The 27,077-nt window shown below is 33.3% G+C and overlaps 1 protein-coding gene across 2 annotated transcripts in view; it reads right to left on the reverse strand.

Moving 5' to 3' along the window:
- The window catches only part of LMBRD1 (LMBR1 domain containing 1), a 134,084-nt gene that overhangs the window by 23,038 nt on the left and 83,969 nt on the right, over nucleotides 1-27,077 (reverse strand). For both annotated transcript variants that reach the window (XM_059178367.1, XM_059178369.1), the window contains 5 exons: nucleotides 12,133-12,197; nucleotides 11,699-11,801; nucleotides 11,039-11,143; nucleotides 8,825-8,974; nucleotides 6,534-6,612 (listed from right to left, as the gene is read on the reverse strand). In XM_059178367.1, coding sequence (XP_059034350.1) covers nucleotides 6,534-6,612; nucleotides 8,825-8,974; nucleotides 11,039-11,143; nucleotides 11,699-11,801; nucleotides 12,133-12,197 — 502 coding nt within the window. The remainder of the gene's footprint in view (nucleotides 1-6,533; nucleotides 6,613-8,824; nucleotides 8,975-11,038; nucleotides 11,144-11,698; nucleotides 11,802-12,132; nucleotides 12,198-27,077) is intronic.

The raw sequence follows: 27,077 nt of genomic DNA on the forward strand, positions 1-27,077 counted from the left end.
GTCTCATCTGTATACCTTTTAATTGTCATTTTCTAGGGCTTTAGTTTCTGTATCTGCAATAAAGAGGATTACCTGAGTTAGATGGCCTCTAAAGGTTGTTTATTTTTTTGTTTTTGAACATTGTAATTTATATTTTAAAACAGTTTACAGTTTATGTATCTCTTTGTGGCCTGTATTTCCATTTCTATAATTCTCACAGAGAAATGGGGAGAAAAAAAATTCTCTAACCCAGACATACTATGTTAGATAAATGTTTTTAGAAGGACAGGTACTTGAGGTTCTAAGAAATAGGTCAACTTGGTTATTTGCTGGCAACACAGAGACCTAAACAAGTTTTACTTATAGAGAATGTATTTTGAATCATTTTTTGATGATGGGCCTGTTTACTGCAGAATTTAGTGTTTAACAATTTTAAGTATCATACACATTTTACTTTATTAACACTTTCCCAACATTATCTTTAGTGATTCAAAGCAATTCTCACTTTCCTTTTGTACTTAGTGTATATAATTATAATCTCGCTTTAGCTTTTTAAGTCTGCTCAGTTTTTTGTAATTCATATAATTTAGTTTAACACATCAACTTCTATTTTAGCATCACCAGCTAACCTGAGTCATCTTAACCATTTGTCTTAGTAAAATTATATCCTAAAGCTAAAATCAAAACTATATAGATCATCTGATTAGTTAAGACCGGCTATATATATAAACAATATACTTAATCAGAATAACCTAATAACAAAAATCAAGTTTGACTTATACAGATCACTTCATTTCCAGTTCTAAGTAAGACAACACAAATTTATGTCAAGAAAAGAGAATTAAATAGAACAGCGCAAGTAAGACTTGGGGTTCATGGATTTTTAAAAATAGTCATTTGGAAATATATTATCTTCCTTCATCCCTCACCAGAGCATATTCAATGCTCCTGCCATAATTTATTGTTACTGTAACATGCCAAATATATTTATGTCTTTAGGCCTTGTTAATGCAGGTGTCTTCTCTGCTTGGAATATCCTCCAATTTTTTGTTGTTGTTGCTCATTTAGATTTATTTAACTTACGCTTTTGGGCCCAGCTGAAATGTTATACTGGCCCCTGGGCAGAATAAATCATTATCCCCTCTTGCCTTCCCACAGCACTTTGTCTATCATTTCTTTATAGCTTGACACTTACTTTTCCTTCTATTACAATTATTTATTTTCATATCCAAGTCCATTAGGCTGTATGCTATTCAATGGCAGAGATACATATAATAGGTATATGTGTTTCTCTGACATTTTTCCAAAATCTACCCCAGTAGTACTCAAAATGCCTACTGTGTTTATCCATTAAGGGACAATGAGCTCTCATCTTCCTATTTTGATTCAAGTATTTATGTAAATTTGTTACTTGTAATAATTCTGTGTTTAACTGTTTTATTCACATTAACACATAAATTGTGTATTAATGCTTGTTAGATTAAATAGCAATTAAAGAATATAAAACTGGAATGCAAAGATCCTTTTTGCCACAATGGCATACAAAATTCAAAACTTGATATCTGATTTGCTGAGTTGACTCACTTTATTTTTTTTTTAAGATTTATTTATTTATTTATTTGACAGAGAGAGAGAGAGAAAGAGAGAGATCACAAGTAGGCAGAGAGGCAGGCAGAGAGAGAGAGGAAGGGAAGCAGGCTCCCTGCTGAGCAGAGAGCCCAATGGGGGACTCGATCCCAGGACCCTGAGATCATGACCTGAGCCGAAGGCAGCGGCTAAACCCACTGAACCACCCAAGCACCCCGAGTTGACTCACTTTAAACATGTAAACAATGCACTATCTGTCAAGGTAAATTATATAATACTGTCACTTTGTGAGAACTTTATAAACATAGTATGATAGGTATTCCTCATAAATCTGCTCAACTATTCTATTCTGAAGAGATTATTTTAAATAGAAAAACCTAACTAGTTTTAGATGAATGATTCTTTTTTGAATCTTAGATACTATAAGCACTTAAAACTAGGGTGTCAGTAATATTTTCTATATGCTTAATAAGTGCGAGACTATCCCATATATGAACACAGTATTACTTAAGGAAAATAGTCTCTAAAATATACTGACTGGTAAGAGATTCATATACGTATTTTTAGAAACTGCCGCTTTAATATCTTTCCAGGGAGATTATCTTTTCTCAAAAATAATTTTAAGTATAACATTGTAATTTTTTTTTTAAGATTTATTTATTTATTTATTTGACAGAGAGAAATTACAAGTACACTGAGAGGCAGGCAGAGAGAGAGAGAGAGAGAGAAGGAAGCAGGCTCCCTGCTGAGCAGAGAGCCCGATGTGGGACTTGATCCCAGGACCCTGAGATCATGACCTGAGCCAAAGGCAGCGGCTTAACCCACTGAGCCACCCAGGCGCCCCACTATAACATTGTAATTTTTGCTTCTAAATCTAAAGCTTACGCTTTAAGATTCTGTTATTTGCAACAGACATATAACAAAAGTGCCATCAAGTGTCTTATGGTGTATTTATATAATAGCACCATCTACTCTAGTCAAATGTGCCCAACAAAATTTCAAAATAAGAGTTCTTTTTTCCTCTGTATGCTGAGATTTCCAAGTTTGTGTTCAAATGGATGCAGTCACACCAGCCTGTAATTATACATCCACACAATCCCCACCCTTACGTATCAAATCTCTTGTCCTAATCTGCCCATCTTTCTCCATCACTATTTTTATTTAAAAGAATCTACCCTACTACGCCAGATCAATGATATTTCTGCCAAGAACATAAGGATGAGCTAGAGAATAAAAAAAAAGGTTGAGAAAAATTAATCAGATTCATAAACCTAAAGGGTATGTTTTGTACTGCAAAGTAACATTTCAAAGGATAAGTCAACTGAAATATTTAAGAAAAATATTCAACAGTTCAGAGAGAGTCATTTTAACTACTGTAAATGTGGTCAGACTGAAAAAGAAAAATGCTAAATAGGATTCATAAAAAATTATGGTCAAGTATATCATCTGACTGAAGCTTATTGAGTTATAATACACAAATTCACTCAGTTCAGCAGTACAGGAGCATCTGAATTCCTTTTACCAGTGCAACGTAATTTTGAAATCTTATTTTGTTTTTATTTATTTTTCCTATTAAGATTTCAATAGTGCCATAAGAACTTTTAAAGCAGAATCTATTTTAGATATTTAGGGTCAATGCCTTCTTAGCTCAAAAAAAAAATATTACAAATCAACTCAGCAGTAATTTTTCATTCTATTTTCACTTAGCTAAAAATGACAATCCAAAGCATTTCAACTATCCACTCTGTTTATGATGTGATGTGTGTGTATATTTCAAAGAATAAAAATCTGGAACTAAAGTCATTACAAAAGGGAGAACTGGAAAGTCATACTTATTTAAACTAGAAATATTTTATTATTATTTCTTTAGGTGACAAAAGATGTCTCACTGGATTTGTTTTCCCATCTCTTCTCTATTTTGTTCTTTTATCCCAGTTTTAGTCTCTTCCCTTATTTCCTTATGCATCCCAGGCTCTGTGGTTGGTCACTTTATTCTGTCACTCTTAGCCTGTCTTTTACTTTGCATTTATTTAATCCTTCAAACTACCCTCCCTAGACAACTAAGCATTGATGGAGAATAATCACACTGGTTGTACAGATCTGTTCAACAAAACCACAAATTGATTATTTCATCTCTGTTCCCTGACATATTTATCTATCACTGATTTATTTTCCCTCTTTATTAACTTCCATGACCTATCAAAAACTTTTGCCACTTTCCTTAATTATGTGCCCCAACGGCCTAAATTTTCAGCACGTGACATGAACTCACACTTCACAGCAAACTAAGACAATCAGATACAAATGACAACTTCCTGTCCACTCTCACTAAGAAATTACTATCTGAGTCCATATTCTTGGTTCTTTCCTTACAACCTAAAGAAGCAGGTACCCTTCATTTTATCTAAAGCACCCTGTCTTGGATGTTCTTAATACTCTCTCCTCTAGAACTAGGTATTGTCCCATCATTCACCCCTTCTGATATTTTCCAGCTTCTCCTGTTCCATTAGTTTCATCCCATCATCCCTGAAGTCTCTCCTAATCTATTTAAAAAAAAAAAAAAGAAAGAAAGAAAGAAAGAAAAGAAAAAAAAGAGAAACAAAAATTTCCTTGACCCTGCATGCTGCCTTTAGTTTCTGCCTAATTTCTCTCAATCTCTATGAAGAATTTCTGTGAAAATTAATAAAAACTCAGTCAATGACTTAAATGCATTTTTAGTCAATGCAATTAGATTTCTCTTCATCAACATTTTTCTCACTTTTTTTAATTTTTATTTTTTTAATGATTTTTATTTATTGACAGACAGATCACAAGTAGGCAGAGAGGCAGGCAGAGAGAGAGAGGAGGAAGCAGGCTCCCCATTGAGCAGAGAGCCCGATGCGGGGCTCGATCCCACGACCCTGGGATCATGACCTGAGCCAAAGGCAGAGGCCTTAACCAACTGAGCCACCCAAGTGCCCCAAAGTAGAGGCTTAACCCACTGAGCCACCCAGGTGCCCTTTTCTCACTTTTTGTTAGTCTTCTCCTCTGTACCTTCTTTATCCGCTTCCTCTCATAAACACTTTTTCTGAGGTCCAGTCTCTGTGCTCCTTTCACTCACTCTCTTCTCTCTCAGTTCCTTACGTAAACATTTAACTGCCTATGAAACCTCCAACTCAATGTTCTGGAGATATCTCAGGTCAACTAATCATTTCTTACAATTTTCTCTAATCTAAGTATTTTTATCTCAGTGCGCTGATACCAAAATTTACCAAAGTACTCAGTAACTACAGGGTCATTCTAGAATCTACTGTCTTTCTCAAAATTGCTCTGGATCCAAACAATAAGAAATTCTCTTAATTCACCCCTGAATGTCTTTCTTCATTTCATATGCTCATGACCACTGCTTAATTCAGGCTTCTACCATCTCTCCTGGATTACTGTGATAGCTCCTTCTGGCTATGTCTCCCATCTGATTTCTATGCTTTGGTCCCAAATCCAGGCTCTATATAACTGTTATCATTATGTTACGGACAATAAACCAGATCATAACTTATACTTTCTAGTTTAAAACCCTTCACTGAAAAAACAGAATAAACAAAAAATCCCTTCATTGACTCTTTAGTTACTTTCTAAAACATTTTGCAATCTGACTCCTAACTCTTCAATCTCACTTCCTCCCTCCCTCCAACCTCCTATGCCTGTAATTTAAAATACAAAACAGTAACAATGTTTTAAATTGTTTAAACACATACCCATACAATAGTTTAAGACAATTTTATTTGTGTATTTTGTTCCTCTGCTCAGAACAACTTCCCTTGATGCACACAGCAGATAAATTCTTCTTTAACCTTTAAATGCAGCTCTGATGTCACTTTTCCAAAAACACTTCTTTTGACTACCACTGCACAGTGATCTCCTCCAGGTAGAGGTAATTACTTTCTCCTCTGGGCTATCTCTGTATTCCATGCTTACTCTTCCTATTACTCCATCACAGTCTGTAGTTGACCCTACTAAAAAACTCAGAATGTATCTTTATATAATGGTACCCATGCGTGATTTATGAAGAAATTTACTGTATCTGACACATTACTCATCCTAATATAAAAGCATTTTGAAGATAAGAGCAGGGAAAAAATTGCAGGGGTCCCTGGGTGGCTCAGTTGGTTTTAAGTCTGCCTTCTGCTCAGGTTATGATCCCAGTGTCCTGGGACTGAGCGGTCTCCCTGCTCAGTGGACAGCCTGCTTCTACCTCTCCCTCTGCATCTGCATCCCTCTGATGCTCTCTCTGCTTGTGGTCTCTATCAAATAAATAAAATCTTAAACAAAAAAAAAAAAGAAGAAGAAGAAGAAAAGAACTGCAAATTCTGATAGAATGAGCCTGGAACCCTTAATCAGGGAAAGAATAATACTCAAAAGAAAAAAATCACCTTAATGAACAGAAAGAAGAAAAAAAATTCTCTAAAAAAACAGAGGTTAAAAGCGTAGGATCACAGAGTTTTTATCAGAATACATATGAAATCTTAGCATAGTGCCTGGAACACGGTTATATGTTCTTAAAAGTGAACTGCTATTATAATTAGCATTATTAAGTAAAATAACTAGACGTGTATAAATGAAAAGTTCTAAGTCATAGGTACTTTTGGTCTTGGTCCTAAGAATTACAGGTTCCATCAAAACTATTTTGAGTTTTTCAAGGAAAATACAGTCATTTAAGAGTGATTTCTTATTATATTACTAAATGTAATAAATAAGAACTACCTATTGTTACTTGGTAAATAACTAATTTATAACGGCCCTTTCCCTACTGGAAATCAATAGATCACAAAGAAATTCTATTGAAAAGACTTACCAATTTATTTCTGCTGAAAGTTCCTTTATCACCACATATTAGAACAGATGCATCAAACGATTAACACAGAAAAATGCAAGCCAACTCTTTCCTCATAGAGTTATAAATTCTAAGATAGTGATAAGAGCTGCCTTACCTTCAGGGGCATCAGCATCACATCTCTTTGGCACAGGGAAGGCTGAATTGTTTTTATGGTCATCATAAGTTATATTGCTCTAAAAGACAAAAATATGGCTAAAATGTAAACATATTAATAAATATTTGGATCAAAAAGTAATCGCATTATGAATTTTATACTCTGTTTTCTATTAAATTACATCTAGCTAATATTCTAAAAGGTAAATTTTGCACAAGATTAGAATTAGAAGAAAAAGATTTATGGTAAATTTAAACATTAGGGCTCTTTTGCAACAATCTTTAGATTCTGGCTGAACAACAGAACTTCTTCCCAAAGAAACAGCCTACTTATTTTTCCACTGTGAAACGAGAAAAGGATATCTTTTGTACATGCAAGTCCATGATCTCACTTCATTGATTCATAGAAAAAAGTTTAATAAGCATGACCTAGTGAACTAGGTGGACACAATAAGGCAAGAAGAGAATAAAAAGATTTAAAAAATGGAAAATAGGATTCAGGTGATTTTCTAGTACTGTGTTTTTCAAACTCAGGTTACTCATGTACATTTATTACAATTTGTGCCTTGTATTTGTTCCACCTACATTCTTACTTAGTATTTGTCAATGAACTAATTTTTCAACCATTGGTAATATTATGTATAGTACTGATGGAAACATTGATGTGCTTGTTAAATTTTTGTTACTAATTACATGTTAAACTAAAGAAAGAACAGAGGAATACAGTATAAAAAAAGGGGTGACCTGGACAGAATAAATTAGTAATCAAAGACTCCATTAAAGCAAGGCTCTAACTAGAACCTGAAACACATACTTGATTTCCATTCTTAAGTAGAGGGAGAGGTATTTTAGGAAAAAGAAACAAACGACACAAAGACTGAGTCAGATATGGTCAAAATATTTTAATCTGTCAAAAAAACCCCAAATTAGCTGTCCAGTTACAATCAGGAGCCACAGCTGGTTTCTGAAAAATTAACATAGAGTATATCATGTTGAAAGAAAGCTCAGATACCCACAAATAAAAATTGGGGGGGGGGTTCTTTTTAATTTACATTCAATTAATTAACATATAGTATATTATTAATTTCAGAGGTAGAATTCAGTGGTTCATCACTTGCATACAACACCCAGTGCTCATTATATCATGTGCCCTCCTTAATGTCCATCACTCAGATATCCCAACCCTTCACCCCCCACCCCCTTCCAGCAACCGTTTGTTTCCTATGCTTGAGAGTCTCTTATGGTTTGTCTCCCTCTCTGATTTCATCTTGTTTTATTTTTCCCAGGTTGGTTTCTTTTACTAACCAGAATCATACCATGTGTATTGTTCTTTGATATGCTTGTTGGAGATGTTCTCAGCCTAGCACACTCCTTTTATCCATTATACATTTCACATAAGCAGTACCACTGTTTTGGGATGCTTCGTTCTGCTGTTATAATTATGCCACCTTTTGTGCACAGACTTGAGCACAGAGGCTGAAATTTGAGGGGAAGAGTGCCAGTTTGAGTGCTTGGCAATGTGAGGTGAAGGTATGCTGACTTGGCATTGATCAGGGGGCAGGCTGTGCATGCTGACTCAGGCAGGAGGGCGGCTGGACTGTGAATGTGGGACCCACAGGCTGATGGCATTGTGTATGACAAAGACGTAGCTGGTTTTTGCTTCTAACATTTGTTTTTCTGGGAAATAATCTCTTTCTCCTTGTATCCTAAATGAAAGCCTTCCTGGATAGAGTATTCTTGGCTATAGATTTTTTCCTTTTGGCACTTGGAATTTATGATGCTGCTCCCTTCTGGCGGATAAAGTTTCTGCTGAAAAACCCACTGACTGCTATAAGGGGTTTCTCTTGTATGTATGTCACTGCTTTCCTTTGTAACACTACAAATAAAATATTTTTTAAAGAATCTCCTGTGGGATTCACAGTACTGGTGACCAGACATACTTTGCTCATCAAAACTTTTGGGGAGCCATATTAATAAAACTACTTAAAACAGTATTTTAGAGAAAATACTATGAGTTTTAATAAAGTGCTGCGATAAAGTTAAGTAGCTTAACATCATGGGATTCATTTAAGGAACTATAATAATAAAATTCAGTGCAGTTATTAAAACAAAAACCCTGAATAAAACAAATATAAATATGCTCAAAAATGGGAGTGAAAAACCCATTTTAGTGATATTCAACTTGATCTGATGAGCTATTATCTTATGCCAACCTTCACACATTAAAATTTGGTTTTATATACCACTCTCTTTAAAATATCAAAATAATGAAGTTAAACATTTTGTACTTACCTCTATTAAGTAATTTTGGCTTCCATACATGACATATTGGGGAGCAAGACTATAAATCATGTAGCTAGTGTGAAGGACAATAAGCAGAAGTATCATGCAAAGAAATAAGAGGGCCTGGGGCCTGGTTCGACCTCTTCTAATTTTATATAGCTGGAAAGAAAAAAAGACAGTAACAGTATTTCAGCAATACACTTTATTTGTAAGGCACTAAGTTCTGCTTTTGTGTTAGAGGTTATGAATACAGCTCAACCAACCATTTCTTTTTCTTAAATAAATATTAAAAATTCTTAATCATTTCAAATGATTATGAGATTGACAATTTTTTCTCTGCAAAGCTTTTAGTTTTACATTCATGCTTATTTAAAAATCACAGCAAAGCATCTATATTCAAAGGATTCTATAAATGATCCATGAAAAACTCAAGACCTAGAGAATATATAGAGTATTCACCTGGTTTGTTTCCAGGCAAATCTTCTAAACTTACTATGTAATAGCATCTATTAGAAGTTTATAGAGCTAAGAAGAATTATGAACTATCACTAATGCTATCTGAAGATTAGAGGAAGGAGTTTAAACTATTTGTATTAGTAATATATTTATGGTTTTACATATTACTGCTCAAGAACAGACATGTCATACATTTATAAATACTCATTTCTATGAAATACTCATGACATCCTCCTATTATACTCTGTATAAGTTCTAGTTTATCACAATTTATATCAATCTGACTACAAACATTTTCATATATATTTACAATAAAGGAAAACTAAAACATGATAACAAATACAATAAGCCAAGAGACTTGCTTCATTTCAATGGCAAGAGCACATTTTTATTTTAGCAACTAAGAAATCACCACCCTATTTTATTAAAAGATGTTAGTAGAACAGAGAGTAGAAGAACTTCAGTTCTGGATGGGATGACAATAAGAACACCTAAAAATTGACACTTCCCAGTTTCCCTTACATCTAGTCATAACGAATAGTGATAAAATATTAAACACTGAAAGGAAAGAAGTCTGCTGGGGACTTCTGGGACAGTGTTTTTTTAATGGAGCATGAACAAAATAAATGGAGCTGCAGCAGCCATATTACAGTCATGAGGAAGAAGCCAAGAACAATACAGTGATGTTGGACTTGACATTTTTTAACTAAAAAGCAATGCTAGATTTTTTAAAATTTTCATGGGAAATCTTTTATTAGTTCAGCTTTTATTAGTTAACTGGTTTTTCTTTTACTCCCAGGTGGAAGTAATCTCTAGTCAAATCATCTTCATTTTGAAAAAAAAATTTTTTTTTAAAGATTTTTTTATGTATTTATTTAAAAGAGAGAGGGAGAGAGAACATGAGCAGGGAGAAGGAACAGAGGGAGAAGGAGAAGCAGATCCCCCTGAGCAGAAGCCTGATGCGGGGCTCAATCCTAGGACCTGGAGATCATGACCTGAGCTGAAGGTAGATGCTTAACTGATTGAGCCACCCAGGTGCCCCTTGAAATTCTTAATTTATCTCAAAATGAGTGTAAGAAGAAAATCCTTCTCCAATCATATAGCAATTTTAACTTCTAGTAGAGTGAGGGTAATCTTGAGAGCTACGGTGTATTCATTTATACTTCAATGTGTTTTCATGCAGCCAGACACTGAGGAAAATAATTTGACTTCCAGACCAGGTTTTCTCAACCTTAGCATTATTGACATTTTGGGCTGGATAAGTCTTTGTTATGGATGGCTGCCCTGTACAATCCAGAATGTTTAGGGTTTCTATCCATTAGACACCAGTAGCACCCACTAGTTTTTTGGTTGTTTGTTGTTTTTTACTGTGGAAGGAGCCAAGATGCCCTTCAACAGATGAAAGGATAAAGAAGATGTGGTCCATATATACAATGGACTACTACTTAGCCATCAGAAAGGATGAATAACCACCATTTGCATTGACGTGGATGAAACTGGAGGAGATTATGCTAAGTGAAATAAATCAGGCACCCACTAGTTTCACCGACTGCAAATATCTCTAGCATAGCCAAATGTATGCAAGAAGTAAACCTGCCCATTTAAAAACCACCACTTGGATGAAAAGCACCTTTATGCTAATGTGAAGTGAAAAAGCTAGTGTTTCCTTTTAATATCAAGATATTTACAAATTTATATTATAAATCTAAGTTAACATAGTAATGGAGATTATGTACAAAATTATGAAAACAATATTGTTATACTTACTCTAACCCAAAAGAACCATATGCCAATATTTCGAATTCCCGCCATTGAAGTAAAAATAAAGTACATAATAATAATTGTTATAAGAATATAATCAAGAGGAAACACCTGAAAAAATAAAATTTAATACATAAACAAATAAATACACAAATTTAATACACAAAATACACAGGGGTTTAGAAGTCATATAAAATTAACTGAATCTTCATTATTCATATTTGACAAATGTTTAAAATATCAATCCTGATTTTGATCAGGCTACTATGATAATACAAAAGAAAAGAATCCTCCAAAAAACAATTACTAAACTGTTACTAAATTGCTTAGTACTCATTATCCTAAGGAAAATCCTATAATGAATTAAACTAAAATTATACTTATATATGGAATAAAAGACTCCATTAAAAATTAAAAATAGGCATTGGAAAAGTTCATTAGGTGTTATATCCCATATCAAATTATGTGTAAGAGTTCAGCAATGTATCAATATAATCTTTAAAGTAATATATCAATGTGGAAATTACACATGAATGAAGAGCCAAATCAGCAGAGGGCACAGCCTATATTGCCAAGTATTACTAGTTTGTTAATATAGTAATTTGACAGAATGACAATGTTGGCTGAAGAATAAAATGGTTTTTTTTGTTGTTGTTGTTTACTCACTGTTTGTAGTACAGGCAAAAGCATATTCAGTGGATTACTCAAGTTAGCTCCAAAAATTATAAAACCAGAATCTATTCCAGCTGAATGAAGGGCTTTATCCAAACTAAAACAACAAAAATGATTGTGAATTTACATGTTATACTGGCATATTTTCAATTAACTTAGAAAAAATATCATAAGTTAAGCATGCAGATTCAACAAAGAAAACCACAGGTAACATATTAAACCTCACTTAAATATCTTACAGATACTGCTCAACTGAAATAGAACAAAGAAACACTATTATTGCACCTTTTTAGTCATTCTTTGAGTTAATGCTGTAGAAAACTTCAAGTAAAACAGCTAAAGATGAATAGGCTACTAATGGAATCAAGTATGGAAAATGTACATCATCACAGGATATGTGCTTTGGAAAATATGTGTACTACACTTACTTTGACAGGAAGAGAGAAATTATAAACAGCAATGCAACTAAGATGAAAAATATTCCCCAAATGATCTAAAAATAAAAAAAAATTCATTAAAATATAGTTCTAGAAATTGATATTAAAAGCACAAAATCATTTTGCTCAATATGAGTTGCAAGCATATGACAATGATCTAATGTCTATTTTAATTTAGTATATAATCTTAGATATTTGTCATCTAAATTTTCATTACGAGACTGTTTGAAAACACATACACAAAAGAGACAAAGTATTTAAAAGTCTTAATTAGTAAGTAAACAAATGAGACTCTGCTAGGCCATATAAAAGGTTTATATTCAGTTACAATGAAATATAAACTTCAAAGATAACTGACAACTAAATTAAGACTTACATACATACATACATAAAAAACCAAACCCATGAAACTCATCAAGTTATATAAACCTGTTATTAAAAAAGGGAACTTGGAACATTTCCCATGGAATTTTTATATAAACACACACACACACACACACAGAGGTATATACACACACATATATACACATGCACACACAAGCATATAATTTACAGTTTTTGTCAACATGTTTTGTGTGTGTTTGTATGTGTGTGTATATCTATCTATATGTATCTATATCTATCTATATCTATCTATCTATCTATATCTTATACCACGGCCCAGAAAAGTCTATATAACTGCTACTATTCCTGAAATAGAAAGTATTAACAGCAATGAAGATACTGTCACCTTAATAATATTTCTGGGAAGAAATGTATTAAGCATTGTAATTGGTAGAATACATTTCCTTCTACCATACGAACTTTACATAAGAGATAGTAAAAAGCAAGTGAAAAATTTTTGAAACTGGGTCTCTAAGGAATAAAAACGCTGCAATCTATGTTAGTAATAACCTTGGCTCTTTTTTTTACCTGACATCTTCTCTAAGTTCTAGCAACAAGAAGGCTGAAGAATCCACAAAATCAGAAAAAAAAAGAAGATTCTGGTTAAGCACAATTAAGTGTTTTTGGCTTCTCTTTTGGAGAAAGAATTGGAATTGATAGGAATTGATAAAAATAAATGGATAAGATCATGAACGTGAGGGTGATTTTCATCTTATTCAACATAACTGCTAAAGTATACTTTAGAATTCTGCCAGGATAAATGAAACAAAATAGTAACACATCAGCCTCCCCACATATAAAGATGAATTTTGGAATAAATTTTAGGCTGTGTTCTAGAATATTCTTCAGTTCTGAAAGAGTGCCTCTGGAACCACCTGGAAAGAAAACTGGTGAGAGCCAAAAATGATACAGTCATTACGGGAAATAGAAAACACCACTTGTATGCATTTGACATACTGGAATTTCATGTGAGAATTCATTTATTTAAAAAAGGTATCACCGCTGGTGTTTCTGGGTAGCTGGCTGTTGAACAGCTAGCTTTTCACTTTGGCTAAGTCATGACCTCTGGGTAATGGGCTTGAGCCCCACAACAGGCTTCCTGCTCAGCATGGAATCTGATTATCACTCTCTTTCCCCCTCAGCCCCTCCCCCTACTTGTGGTCACATGCTCTCCCTCTCTCTAAAAGAAATAACTAAATCTTAAAAAAAGGTCTCATTGCTAAAGAAGTTTGAAATGACCCCTTTATAGTAACAAAAGTTCATTAGTAGAAGGTATAAAAGAGCCTACACAGTCTTTTCTACTAGATTTGAGCACCTTTATTTGATACCTAGGTGAACCGGAAGACAATATAATTACACTGAGGATCTACAACTGAAATATATTATTTCCTAATAGATTGCTAATAAGAAATAGTTTGTAGCATGAGGGCATATAACTGCTAGATGCCAATTAGTAGTACAAAGACATAACACAGAAATAGCAGAAGTTAAAATTCCCTTTCCTTGATGTCCATTTTGGGGGAAGAAAAAAAAAAAGGAAAAAAAAAATCCTGGACTATTTTCCCAATCTGTTGGGATGAATGGCCAACAGTTACATTGTTTAATCATAGCTATCCAATAGAAAACAGAATAAATGTAAAAAATATAACTTTTACAAAAACCAAGAAAACAACATACATTTAAATGAGACCCTAAATTAGCACTTCCAGAATCAAGTCAGTGATGACCCCCTTGAACTGACCTAAATATTCCACTCTTAGCTATAATGTCAATTTTGAAATAAAGATTAAGCTATAGAGGTAACATCAGTAAAGAGAGGGTAAGAACATCTGAAAATCCTCTCCTCTCTAAAAGCAACGAAGAAACTGGCATAAATTATCAGAATCAACTTTTTCAACACTAGGGAAATACCAAAGCCATGCAACAACCCAAGGACATTTACCAAGAAAAATGACTGATTCTCAGTAAGAACACAGAGCATTATGGCATTTTAACTTGTTGTAGTCCCAAACACTTCTCTCTAGAGAATGGTAACCTTGAAAGATAGTCGGTAAAAGCCAGAAGCCTAGCAGCCACCTGAGGAAACAGAAAGAGGATGGAGCTCTTCCAAAGTCTCATTGCCAGAGTATTGTTATTATTTGACCTGCTGGTTAATTCCATGGAAGATCCCACTTGCAAGACCATCTCTTTGACAAGAACTGAAGCTCACACAATACAAAAACCCCTTCTCAGGAGTGTCTGTCAAAAAACTACAGGCAACCAATAACATTATGGCCATAAGAACTGGTAAGTAACAGGCAAAAAATAAACTAACCAAAAAGATGACTTCACTAGTGAATTTTACTAAAGGTTAAGAATTAATATCAATCTTTTACAAACTTTTCCAAAAAAGAAAGGAAGAAAAGGAAGGATGACTTCCTAGCTCAATCTATGATACCAGTATTACTCTGATACTAAAACCAGTCAAATACAATCACAAAAAAATGAAAACTATAGACTATTTTTCCTTATAAAATGCTAGAGTCCTGAACAAAATATTAGCAAACCAAATTGGGCAACATGTAAAAAGAATTATGTACATAATCATGTGCAATATATCCAAGGAATGCAGGTTGATTTAACATAAATCAATCAATCTAATACAATGTTTTAACAGAAAAAAGGTCAGAAACCACATGATCTCAACAGGCACAGAAAAAGCACTCGACCAAATGCAACACACTTTCATTTAAAAAAAAAAAAAAGGCACAATAAATTAGAAATACATGGGATAGTCCTCAATCCTTTAAGTGTATCTACAAAACTTATACAGCTAATATTATATTTAATGGTGACACACTAAAAGCTTTTCCATTAAAAGCAAGGAAAAAGCAAGGATGTTCACTTTTTTTTTTTTTTTTTTAAAGATTTTATTTACTTAGAGAGAGAGAGAGAAATAGAGACAGAAAGCACGAGCGGGGAGGAGAGGGAGAAGCAGGCTCCACACTGAACAGGGAGCCCAACTTGGAGCTTGATCCTAGGACCCTGGGATCATGACTTGACAGCTTAACTGACTTCGCAAGCCAGGTGCCCCAAGGATGATAAATCTTGCCACTTCTTGCCATATATATATATATATATATACCTCTGCAGATGACATTTTATAGACAGAAAATCCTAAGAATATTACAATAAAACGATCGGAACAAATAAATTAATTCAACAAGACCGCAAGATAAAAGATCAACATACAAAAATTAACTGTATTCTGTATGCTAGCAGTGTACTGTCTGAAATGAAAATATACAAAAACCCTCCCACACATATGGAACAATAAGGCTAGCCTGAATAAAACAAAGAAGATTTAATGGAGATAAGAAACATGAGAAGTTGGGAAAAGGTCTATTACTAAAAGGGGACAGAAAAGAAAGACACCCTTAAAAAAACTTGCATTTAAAATTAGGTACAAAGGTTGGCTAGAATTTTAAATAATTGAATAAGCCTCATTACTAACCCCTAAGTCTTCAGTTCCACTTCTCAGTGGTAACTACCATTAATTCTTACAAATCCTAAAAAAAAATCTTACAAATCCTGCCCAAAAGGTATATGCTGAGGAGTGTGTGTGTTTCAAAAGAGTATCTACCACACACATTATCTGCAACCTGAACATTAGTTTCAATTAAAATACAACACACATCCTGTAGACTACTTTAAGCCTTTAAGAAATGATTTCATTTTATATAAAACACATATAACTTGATTTTAATGGCTATAGATACAATACTTCCAAGTATGGAGGTAAATAGTTCATTAAGCCAATCTCCTATTGATGGACACTAGTTATTTTTACATGTGTTTATTAGAACCAAAGGTGCCAACAAACAAAAAGTGATTCTTAAACACTTAATAGACTTTTATAACATTTTTGAGTTTACAGAAAAATTGAGGTAACAGTACTGAAGTTCTTATAAACCTCTCCCATATAGTTTCTCCTATTAACATTCTGCATTCGTGTGGTATATTTGTTACAACTCATAATACTGACACATTAACTAAAGTTCATAGTTTACATTAAAATTCAATTTTTGAAAAAACAATTTTTATGTTATAAAGTTCTATGGGGTTTGCCAAATGCATAACCTCCTGTATCTACCATTACAGTATCACACCAAATAGCTTCACTGGCTTAAAATCTCCTGTTTCACCTATCCATCTTATTTTACCTCACTTTAACCCCTGACAACCAGTGATCTTTTCTCTGTCTTTACAGTTTTGCCTTTTCCAGAACAGAGCTAGAATCATAAATTATGTAATGTTCATACACTGCCTCCTTATATATATATGCATAGTAGAATAGAATGAAGGAATATATATGTTCCTTCATTCTTTTGTGTGGTTTGATGGGTCATTTCTTCTTCTTTACTGAGTAATATTCCATTGTATGAAAGTACCATAATTTGTCCATTTACCATGAAGGATATCTTGGTTGCTTCAAAGTTTTGGTAATTATGAATAAAGCAACTACAAACATTCATGCTCAGATTTTTGTGCAGACATAACTTTTCAACACAGCTGGATAAACACCTAGGAGCATATCTGCTGGATTGTATGAAAAGACCAAGTTTATTTAGTTTTATAAGAAACTGCCAGTGGTGTCTGGTGGTGCAGTCAGTTAAGTGACTAACTCTTGATTTCAGATTGGGTTGTGATCTTAGGGCTGTGGGATAGAGCCCTGCATCACAATTTGTGATCACCCCCAAGTCCACCTGGGATTCTCCCTCTCCTTCTGCCCTTCCTGCTTGCATGCTCTCTCTCAAATAAATGTCTTAAAAAAAAAAAAAAAAAAAAAAACCTGCCAAACTGTGTTCCAAGATGGCAGTACAACTTTGCATTCCCATTAGCAACAAATGAGTTGTTGTTCTACATCTTTGCCAGCATTTGGTTTTGTCAGATAATTTTTTAGTGTGAAATTTTTCACTGGTTTAATCTGCAATTCCTTAAAGTATATGATGTTAAGTATCTTTTTATATGCTTATTTTCCATTTGCATATCTTCTTTCTGGATGGGTGTGTCAACTTGGGCCCATTTTTTAAAAATTATATATTTTTTTCAGTGTTACAAGATTCACTGTTTATGCAGCCCACCCAGTGCTCCCCCTTAATTAACAAAACATAAAATAACATAACATAAAATATGTGCCCTACTTAATACCCACCACCAGGCTCACCCTTTTTTAAAAAATTGGGTAATTTCTTATCATTGAGTTTTAGGAGTATTTTGTATATTTTGGATTGAGGCCCTTTATCAGATATGCATTCTGCAAATATTTTCTCTCAGTCTGTGACCTTTTTATTCTCTTAACAGTGTCCTTCACAGAGCAGAAGTTTTTAATTTTAGTGAAGTAAAGTTATCAAGTTTTTCCTTCATGGATCAGGCTTTAGTGACGTATTCAAAAACTAAGGTAAGCTAGATTTTCTTCTACATTACTTCCTATAAGTTTTATAGTTTTTTTTTTTTTTTAATATATTGGGTCCATAATTCACTTTGAGTTAAGTTTTGTGAAAGGTATAAGGTCTATGTCTTGATTCACTTTTTTTTTTTTTTTAATAAATGCCAAATTTTTTCAGCACCACTTGTTGAAAAGACTATCCTTTCTTAATGAATTGTCTTTGCTTCTTTATCAAAGATCAGTTGACTACAGCATGGGTCTATTTCTGGGCTCTCTATTCTGTTGCACTGGTCTATACGTCTCTTCTTCCACCAATACTATGCTGTCTTGATTACTGTAGCTTTATAGGAAGTCTTGAAGTTGAATGGTATCAGTCCTCTGACTTTGTCCTTAAGTATTGTGCAGGCTATTCTGGGTCTTTTTTCCTCCCCATCTGTTTTAGAATCAATTTGTCAATATCCACAAAATACCTTGCTGGGGTTTTCATTGGAATCGTACTAAATTTACAGATCAAGTTGGGAAAAACTGACCTCTTAAAAAATGTTGTTTTAGAAACATAAATATATAGAAAAGAAACCAATTTTTTTCCTGTGTATTAATCAGATAAAAATCATGTTATTTTTGTTAAAGCACAGTAAAAAGGTAAAATGTTATAATCTATGAAGAATACCAAGTAAGACATTACTTTTGTCAGAGTAAAAATACTGTTAATGCTACTAACTTTACATACGATATTACCTAAACCAATGATGGATCAACTGGCTAGAAAATTCTCCATTACCTGCAAAGAAAATTTAAGTTCCTCTATGTCATGAAAGCATTACCATTCCCCCAAATCTCTTCCCTTCCCCTTTAACATTAAGTTTTAAAAACCCTGTGTTCTTTTCATTTAAATCAGTAGTTCTAAACTGGACAAATCCCCCTTCAAAGGACATTTGACAATGTTTACAGAAAGCCTGTCATGATTTAGGGGGAGGGAAGGTTACAATAAGCAGATAAGAATGAGGCTAAGGAATGCTATTAAACACCCTACAATGCACAGGACAGTACTCAGCCTCTCCAACAAAGCACTATTGGGCCGCAAATGTCAAAGATGCTGAGATGGGGAAAGTCTGATTTAAACTGAACCCTGTATGGTATTATAAAGGAGCATGAATAAGCTATTGTTTTAGCAAAAATAAACTTATCATTCTCTTCAAATTATTTTAAGATGCTTATTAGCTTAAAATAAATTTCTTATCCTAGAATTTGGTATTATCTGACAATGTGAAACAAAACTTCCAAGCAATATAAAAGAAATAATATAGGTGAGCTGTTTTTCTTTTTTTTATTTAAGACACACCTCTTATCAGATTTCATAGGTTAATTTCCCATATCCATAAATAACTTTTGTATACCCAGAATATGATCAAAAACAGAAGAAAGGTGCCACACATCTAGAAATTCAAACAAAAGTTAAAGGATAAAATTAAAGTAATTTCTATTGTATTTTATTATTGATGTTACCTTAAGTAAAATACCATGTACTTTTTCCTTTTTTGCCAAAAGCAATAGCTGGTATCAAGAATGTTTTAAAAAAAATTGTAGTTTTCTAACTCTTTAATAAGAATGAGGTTAGGAAAGAGAAGCATTCCTTCTTTAAAATTGCTTAGAATCTTGTTAACTGAAGAGTGGTCATGGACCAGTAGAATCAGTATCACCTGGGACTTGTTGGAAATACATACTTTTGGGGCCTAATTCAGGTGGACTACATCACAACCTGTATTTTAACAAGACTCCTGAGGAATACTTACATTAAAATTGAGAAGCTGTGCCTTAAAAAAGTCATTTAGAATGTTAGATGACTACATTAAAAAGATACCAAGTAAACCCAGGTTAAAAGTTTGAAAAGAGAATTTTGGAATGGAGAACTGGATTGAAATTTTAACCCAAACTGAACTTTCTTCTCTCCAGAGGCTATTGGACATCATACGTCAAGTATTACATAGCACCATCTGACATTATATGTTAAGTATTACATAGCCAGTGGCCATGGGTCTCAGTCCCCTAACTCTAGAGACCAAATCAATTAGTCTTCAAGACTTTCCTCATGGGTAGAAGGTAAGAACATACAATTTCCACTATCAAATTTAATATAGTTTGTAAGTTATAGTTCTAAGAAGTTTTATAGGTTGCAAATGTTCTACAAAATTTTTTTAAAAGTTATAAAATCAGTAATATTCAGCTCTGGCTATAAATTATTATATTACAAATAAAATATTTGCAACATATTGCATGGAACACTGGGTGTTACATGTAAACAATGAATCCTGGAACACATTAAAAACTAATATGTACTGTATGGTGACTAACATAATATAAATAAATAAATAAATAAATTTTTAAAAAGAAAATTATTACTATTGCAAAGATCCTCATGGTGATTTGTCAATGTAGTACCAGCTTATGATACTTGGTCATGGTTACAATTTTCCTTATATTAGAAGCAATTTCTTCAGTTCAATACTATTCTGATGGAAGAGACTTTCAAATGGAAGTGGTAAGGATAATGCCAAAAACTGGGGGTAAGGAAGTAGGGGAAATCTAGTAAGAGTTAAGACTTTAATGCTTTATTTTAGTATAATTTCAGATATATGGAGAAAACTGCAAAAATTGCACAAAGAATTTCGATATACCTTCCAACCAGATTCAAAAAATCATAACATTTACTTTGCTTTATCATTCTCCATCTATCTGGCTGAACTATTATTTTTGAGAATGAGTTGCAGAAATATACTTTAATACCTATTCTCTAAAAGCAAATTCTTTCACATTATCATATTTCAATTGTCAAAATCAAGAAATAATACTGATAGAATGCTATTATCTAATCTATAGACCTTATTCAAATGTCAATTGTTCCACAAAAAAAAAGCTGCTTTTTTTTTTTCCTGGATCAAAATAAATTCAGCATTATACATTGCTTTTGTTTAGCATTTCTGTTTAGCATCCTTTAATTTGGACCAGTTCCTAAAAAGCTTTTATTTTCATGACCTTTAGATTTTGAGGAGTAGAAGGCAGTTAGCTGTGTTGTCCTTCAACGTGGGTTGCCTATTTCCTCACACTTAATTCAGCTCATGTATTTTTAGCAAAAATGACAGAAGAACAATCATACCTATTGCCTCATTACTGATGAGTTTAACTTGGATCACATGGTTAAGATAGTTCTCGTCATATTTCTCCACTGTAAAACGACTACTGTCCTCTTTGTAAAATCAGTAAGTCTTGTAGAGATATAGTCTGAGATTATGGGAATATCCTATTTTCTCCAAACTCTCACCTTCTAATTTTAGTATTCATTTATGTCTCTTCCAAGAAGCAGTATGTGGTGTTTACCAAATACTGATTTTCTGCTACTCATTCTACATTTATTAGGATTCCATAGCAGGGAAGAGCTTCCCTTTCTCCATTTACTCATTTAATAAATATCAATATACTCATATATTTTGATACTTAAATGGTCCCAGAGTTAGGAAGTGGGAGCCCCTTTAAGCTAGTTCCTTTTATCATACCCCAGCTACTCCTCAGAACATCCTCTCCTTCTGACAAAAGCAGGTGTGGGCTTATATATTTTCCTAGCACCTGTCTCAGTACCATTTCTCCAATCAGCCCTGTCTTCTTTCAATGCAGTTAGTGTTTTATCTATTTATTAAATTAATAATGTTTTATTATTAATTAAAACATACACATAGAAATTATATTAACTGATCTGCTTTTCCTCTCTGATTATTTTCTGCTTTTATGTTGGGTTTTTTTTCCTTGTGTTTTCTTTTGGTTTACTTTGCTCACCTTTTGTACTTGGAATTTAGTGTGGATGTTTTTATCCTTTTATTTTTATGAATAAGTGTGTTTATGGCTTTGAATTTCCTGATCACTATTTCCTGAACACTGTTTCAAATGTATCCCATAGATTCTAATATGATGTTTCCATCATTCATTTTTGAAATTTTGCAATTTTTCTCCTTTCCTTTCACCCAAGAGTTGCTGAATATAAGGTTAATTTCCAAGTGAAAAGTGCCTTAGCTTATCGATTTTGTTGTAATTTCTAGTTTTAATGCTGCACTGCAATCAGGGAAGAGTTGTTTGTAATACATCTACTCTGTAGAATTCACTGACAGCTTCTTCATGACACAATATATGATCAATTTAGTGAATATTCCATGTGCACTTGGAGAGAAGGTACAGTTGCTGTTATTGGGATGTAAAGTTCAAAAGTTATGATACACCTTATTGATTAAATTTAGGTCTTCTATAATCTTACTCAATTTTGTGCACCTCAAATATCTTCCCCTGAGTATGGTGTTATGTCATTCTCATACTGTTAACATATTTCAATCTATGTCTCCTTGATCTCTCATACTTCTTGCTTCGTAAGATTGGCTACTGTGTTCTTTGGAACATAACTATTTTATCTTCCTTGCAACTTGTGAATTTTCATATTAACAGGTATATTAGTTTTCTATTGCTACACTGACAAACTACTACAAATTTAGTGGCTTAAAACAGCAACTACTTATTATTCTGTAGGTCAGAAATACATGCACAGCACAGTACTGCTGGTTCTTTGCTTAAGGTCGCATAATACCAAGTCGTCAACAGAGCTGTATTCCCTTCTACAGACTCTGGGGAAGAATCACTTCATGCTCTTTGAGATTGTTCACAGAATTCAGTTCCTTGAGGTGACAAGGCCAGTAGTCTTTGCTGGCTATCAATGGGGAGCCTCCCAATTCCTTAAGCTGCTGGAATTCCGTTTCACACTGCCCCCCCTTCATTTTCAAATTAGTAATGGCAAGTCAAATCTTTCACACATTTTTAACTATCTCTCTAACTCTAGCAAAAAAAAAGTTCTATGATTTTTAAAGCTCATGTTATTAGACTGGGCTCACTCAGATAATCCAGGATAACCTCAGTGAAGTCTGTAACCATAAATGCATCTGCACAGTCCCCTTCGCCACTTCATGTAACATTCTAAGGATTCCACGGATTAGTGAATGGAACTCACTGGGGAGAAAAGAAGGGATTCTGACTACCACATATCTTTTGTTGGATTTAACGTCTTTAAGCTTGAAATTCTACTTTATCTGACACCAAGATCACTATATGTTTTCTTACTATTTCCACAAGCCTCACATATCTTTCAATACACATTTTAAGCCTTTGTCAATCTGTTTTAGGTGTCTCCTTTAAACGGCATATAGTTCTATCTTGCTTTCTGAGGAAAATTAAAATTTTTCTTTTAATAGTGAGTTAGTTCCATTCATATTTATTGATATGCCTGAAACATTAATCTCAACAATCTTACTGTCTGAGAACTGTGTGTATATTTCTTGTTTCTTACTTAATGTGTGTTCTTCACTTTTTTAGTTCCTTTTTGTCAAGAAGATTTATACTTTTGTTTAGGTGTACTTCAATTTTCTTATTTAGCCCTTTGGTATAGAGTTGTTTAGTTTTTATGTATCCAATTTCCACCTAACTCCCCACACAATAATCTATAAGAAATCCTATTTCTCTTTTTCCTTTCTTAATTGAATGATTTGTTTAATCATAATAATGTTTATACAGTCTCATCCTTGCCTACATCTTTTCTTCACAGATCTGCAATATTAAATATTCACCTTTATTTCTTTTGCTGATGTTTTTCCTCTCACTTCTTTGGTTGGTTAGAACTTGGCAATTAGTGGCTTTCTCAAGAGCACATGAGTACAGAATTCTCTGAGTTTTAAATGTTTAAAAACTGTTTTTCTAGAAGATAGTTTGGCTATATATAAACTTCTGGCTTCATACTTTTTCACTGAAACTTTTTTTAAGTTTCTCTCATTCTTGCCTTGCTTTATCATGTTTTTTGAGGAGTCTGATTCTAACTAACTATGTTGCCCTTGTAAAGTCAGTTGATTTTTTTACTTGGAAATCTTGAGGGCTCTTCATTAATTTTAAAGTCAGTGTTACTAGAAAAATGCACATAAAATTTTCCCAGGTTCAAGGTGGCTATTTCAATATGGAGATCTATGTATGTCTATTTTTAAGTGGGTTTTTGAAATATGGCTTTAAATATTAGCTCCGCTAATTTGTTTTGTTTTGCTACTACATGGACACCAATTAAACATGTAGTTTCTCTTTCTCTTGCATTTCAACGCTTTTTGATCCTTTTTATTTCACCTTGTTTTCTTTCTCTTGGTTGTTACATACCCTTATTCAGTGCCACTTACTAAATTTATTTGCTTCTATTTTCCTTTGGACACCCTATAATTTTTGTTCATTTCTGAAATTAACTGTGTTTTCCTCCCATTTTTTTTTTTTTCAGACAGTCTGACTCTTCATTTCTCCCTGGTTTTTGGCCATTTGTTTTTTGTTTCTATTTTTTAAATAGTGGTAAAAGATACATAACATAAAATTTACATCTTAACCTTTTTTTAAGGTTAGTTTAGTAGTGTTAAATACATTCACATGTTTGTGCAATCAATCCCCAAGAATTCTATCTTGCAAAACTGAAACTCTGCATCAATTCAATAACTCTCCATGTCTCTCTCCCCAGCTCCCGGCAGCCATCATTCTTTCAGTTTCTGAATTTGACCACTCTAGATACCTCACATAACTGGAATCATACAACATTTATTATTTTTTTTATGTGTGTGACTAGTTTATTTAACTTTTATGGAATTTCAGATCACTCTTATTATGCTCAACCTCCAAATCTCTTCTATCTCTCATGCAATTTTCCCCAAATCATCTTTTGTTTAAACACAAAGTTTTACAGTAAGAGCTGGAGAAAACACTTGCTGGATTTGGGGGGTTTTGTTTTGTTTTTACTTATAAGTACAGTTGATTCTCATTTGCAGATCTGAATCTGCAAACCCATCTACTCATTAAAATTTATTTATAAACTTAAAATCAATACTTGCGGCACTTGTGGTCTTCTGGGATATGTGCAAAGTAATAAAAAATCTAAGTCACCTGATATGCAAGTTCCCAATTTGCACAACAAGGCAACACTTCATTTCAGCTCACATACTGTAAACAAGTATCCCTTCTCTATTTAGTGTTACATTCTTTATATTTTTGTGCTTTTGTGTTGGTACTTTTGGTCTTTCAAACAGCCCCCATGTACAGTGATGAAGTGCTATCTAATGTTACTAAGACTAAGATGGCTATGATTACTGAGAAAGTACATGTGTTAGGTAAGCCTTGTTCAGGTATGAGTTATACTACTGGTAGTCTTAAGTTCAATGTTAATGAATCAACCATATATATTAAACAGGTTGTTCTTCAACACAAACACAAAAAACAAGGTATGTATTGTTCACTCACTTATTTCCAAGACCCAATCCAAGGTTTTCTATATACTTGAGTTTCATAACTGTACTAATATAAAAATGGGTTAGGTTGCTGACTAGTGGGTTTATTCTTATATGAACTTCAATGTCCATACCATAAATTTACTGGTAATCTACAAGACACTGCAGGTTACCAGAACTTTTTTAGCACAATTACTACCAACTTAAACCACCCAAAACAGATCTTAAGAAACACCTACACTAAACTATACCTATCAATAGCGATCAAGCAAAAACCTGGAATGCACAATTATACTTCCAATAAGATACTTAATAAGACTTCTTTAAAGTTAGAAAGTGCCAGTCTTTGTCTTTAGACATACTCAAATGGTATGGCCTAAAACAAACCAACACCACCAAAACAAAAACAGATATGCTTTAAGTATTATTCTGAGAAAGAAAATCTGCTACATCTTTAAACATAATTTACAGTAAATTTCAAAGGGTAAAATGACATGACAAAAATATCAGTAAAGAAAAATTAAAATATCCCCATACAACTTCAAAACAACAATGCACTGTCTGTGTATGATGAAATTATTTTCACTGTTTGCTTACCTTATGAAATTTTGTTATGTTTATGTTTGTATATGTGTTGGGGGGGGTAGGATATTGGTGGGACAAGCAGAAATAAAAATCTTGCTACTTCTTTATTATGGGTCTGATTCAAATAAACAGAACCAAATATAATAAAATGCTTAAGAATAAATTTAATAAATGAAGAGACAAAAGACTTAATACACTGAATACTACAAAACACTGCTGAAAGAAACTCAAGTAGACATAAGTAAATGTAAAGACATGCCACGTTAATGTACTTAAAGCCTTAATGTCGTTAAAATAACAGTATCACTGAAAGTGATCTAGAGAATGAACACAATGCCTATGAAAAGTACAAAGGTATTTTTGCAAAAGTGGTTTTTTTTTTTTTTTTTTTGCAGAAATAGAAAAACCCATCCTAAAATTCATATGGAATTTCTAAAAACCTCAAATAGCCAAAACAATCTTACAGAAGAAGAAGCTATAAGCCTCATACTTCCTTACTTCAAAACTTACTACAGAGGAGCACAATGGCAGAGGAGTAAGAGACCTAAATTTCATCTGGTCCCAGGTATTCAGCTAGATAGTTATAAAACCATTCAGAACACCCACAAACTCAACTGGAGATTGAAGAAAAGAATAACAACAATTTTATGAACAGAAAAGCAACCACTTTCTGAAAATGTATATTTTCCAGGGGTCACTGTTACCTTTTTAGCATTTTTTTCTCTCATTCATCTACTCTTCTCTGGACAAAATGACAAAATGGAAAAACTCACCTCAAAAGAAAAGAAGCAGTACCGACTCCCAGGAACCTAATCAATACGGACATTAGTAAGGTGTCAGAACTAGAGTTCAGAATGACGATTATAAAGATATCGGCTGGCCTTGAAAAAAAGCAGAGAAGATACTAAAGAATCCATTTCAGGAGAAATTAAAGAAAATATAACCAAACTGAAATAAAAAAGGCTATTAATGAGGTGAACTAAAAAATGGAGGCTCTAACTGCTAGGATAAATGAGGCAGAAGAGAGAATTAGTGATATAGAAGACCAAATGATGGAGAACAAAGAAGCTGAGAAAAAGACAAACAACAACTGGACATCTAAGAGAATTCGAGAGATAAGTGATACCATAAGATGAAACAATATTAGAAAAATTGGGATTCCAGAAGAAGAAGAAAGAAAAGAGGGGCAGAAGGTATAATGGAGCAAA

This window comes from Mustela lutreola, chromosome 6 (genome assembly GCF_030435805.1).
Source record: "Mustela lutreola isolate mMusLut2 chromosome 6, mMusLut2.pri, whole genome shotgun sequence".
Classification (NCBI taxonomy): Eukaryota; Metazoa; Chordata; class Mammalia; order Carnivora; family Mustelidae; genus Mustela; species Mustela lutreola.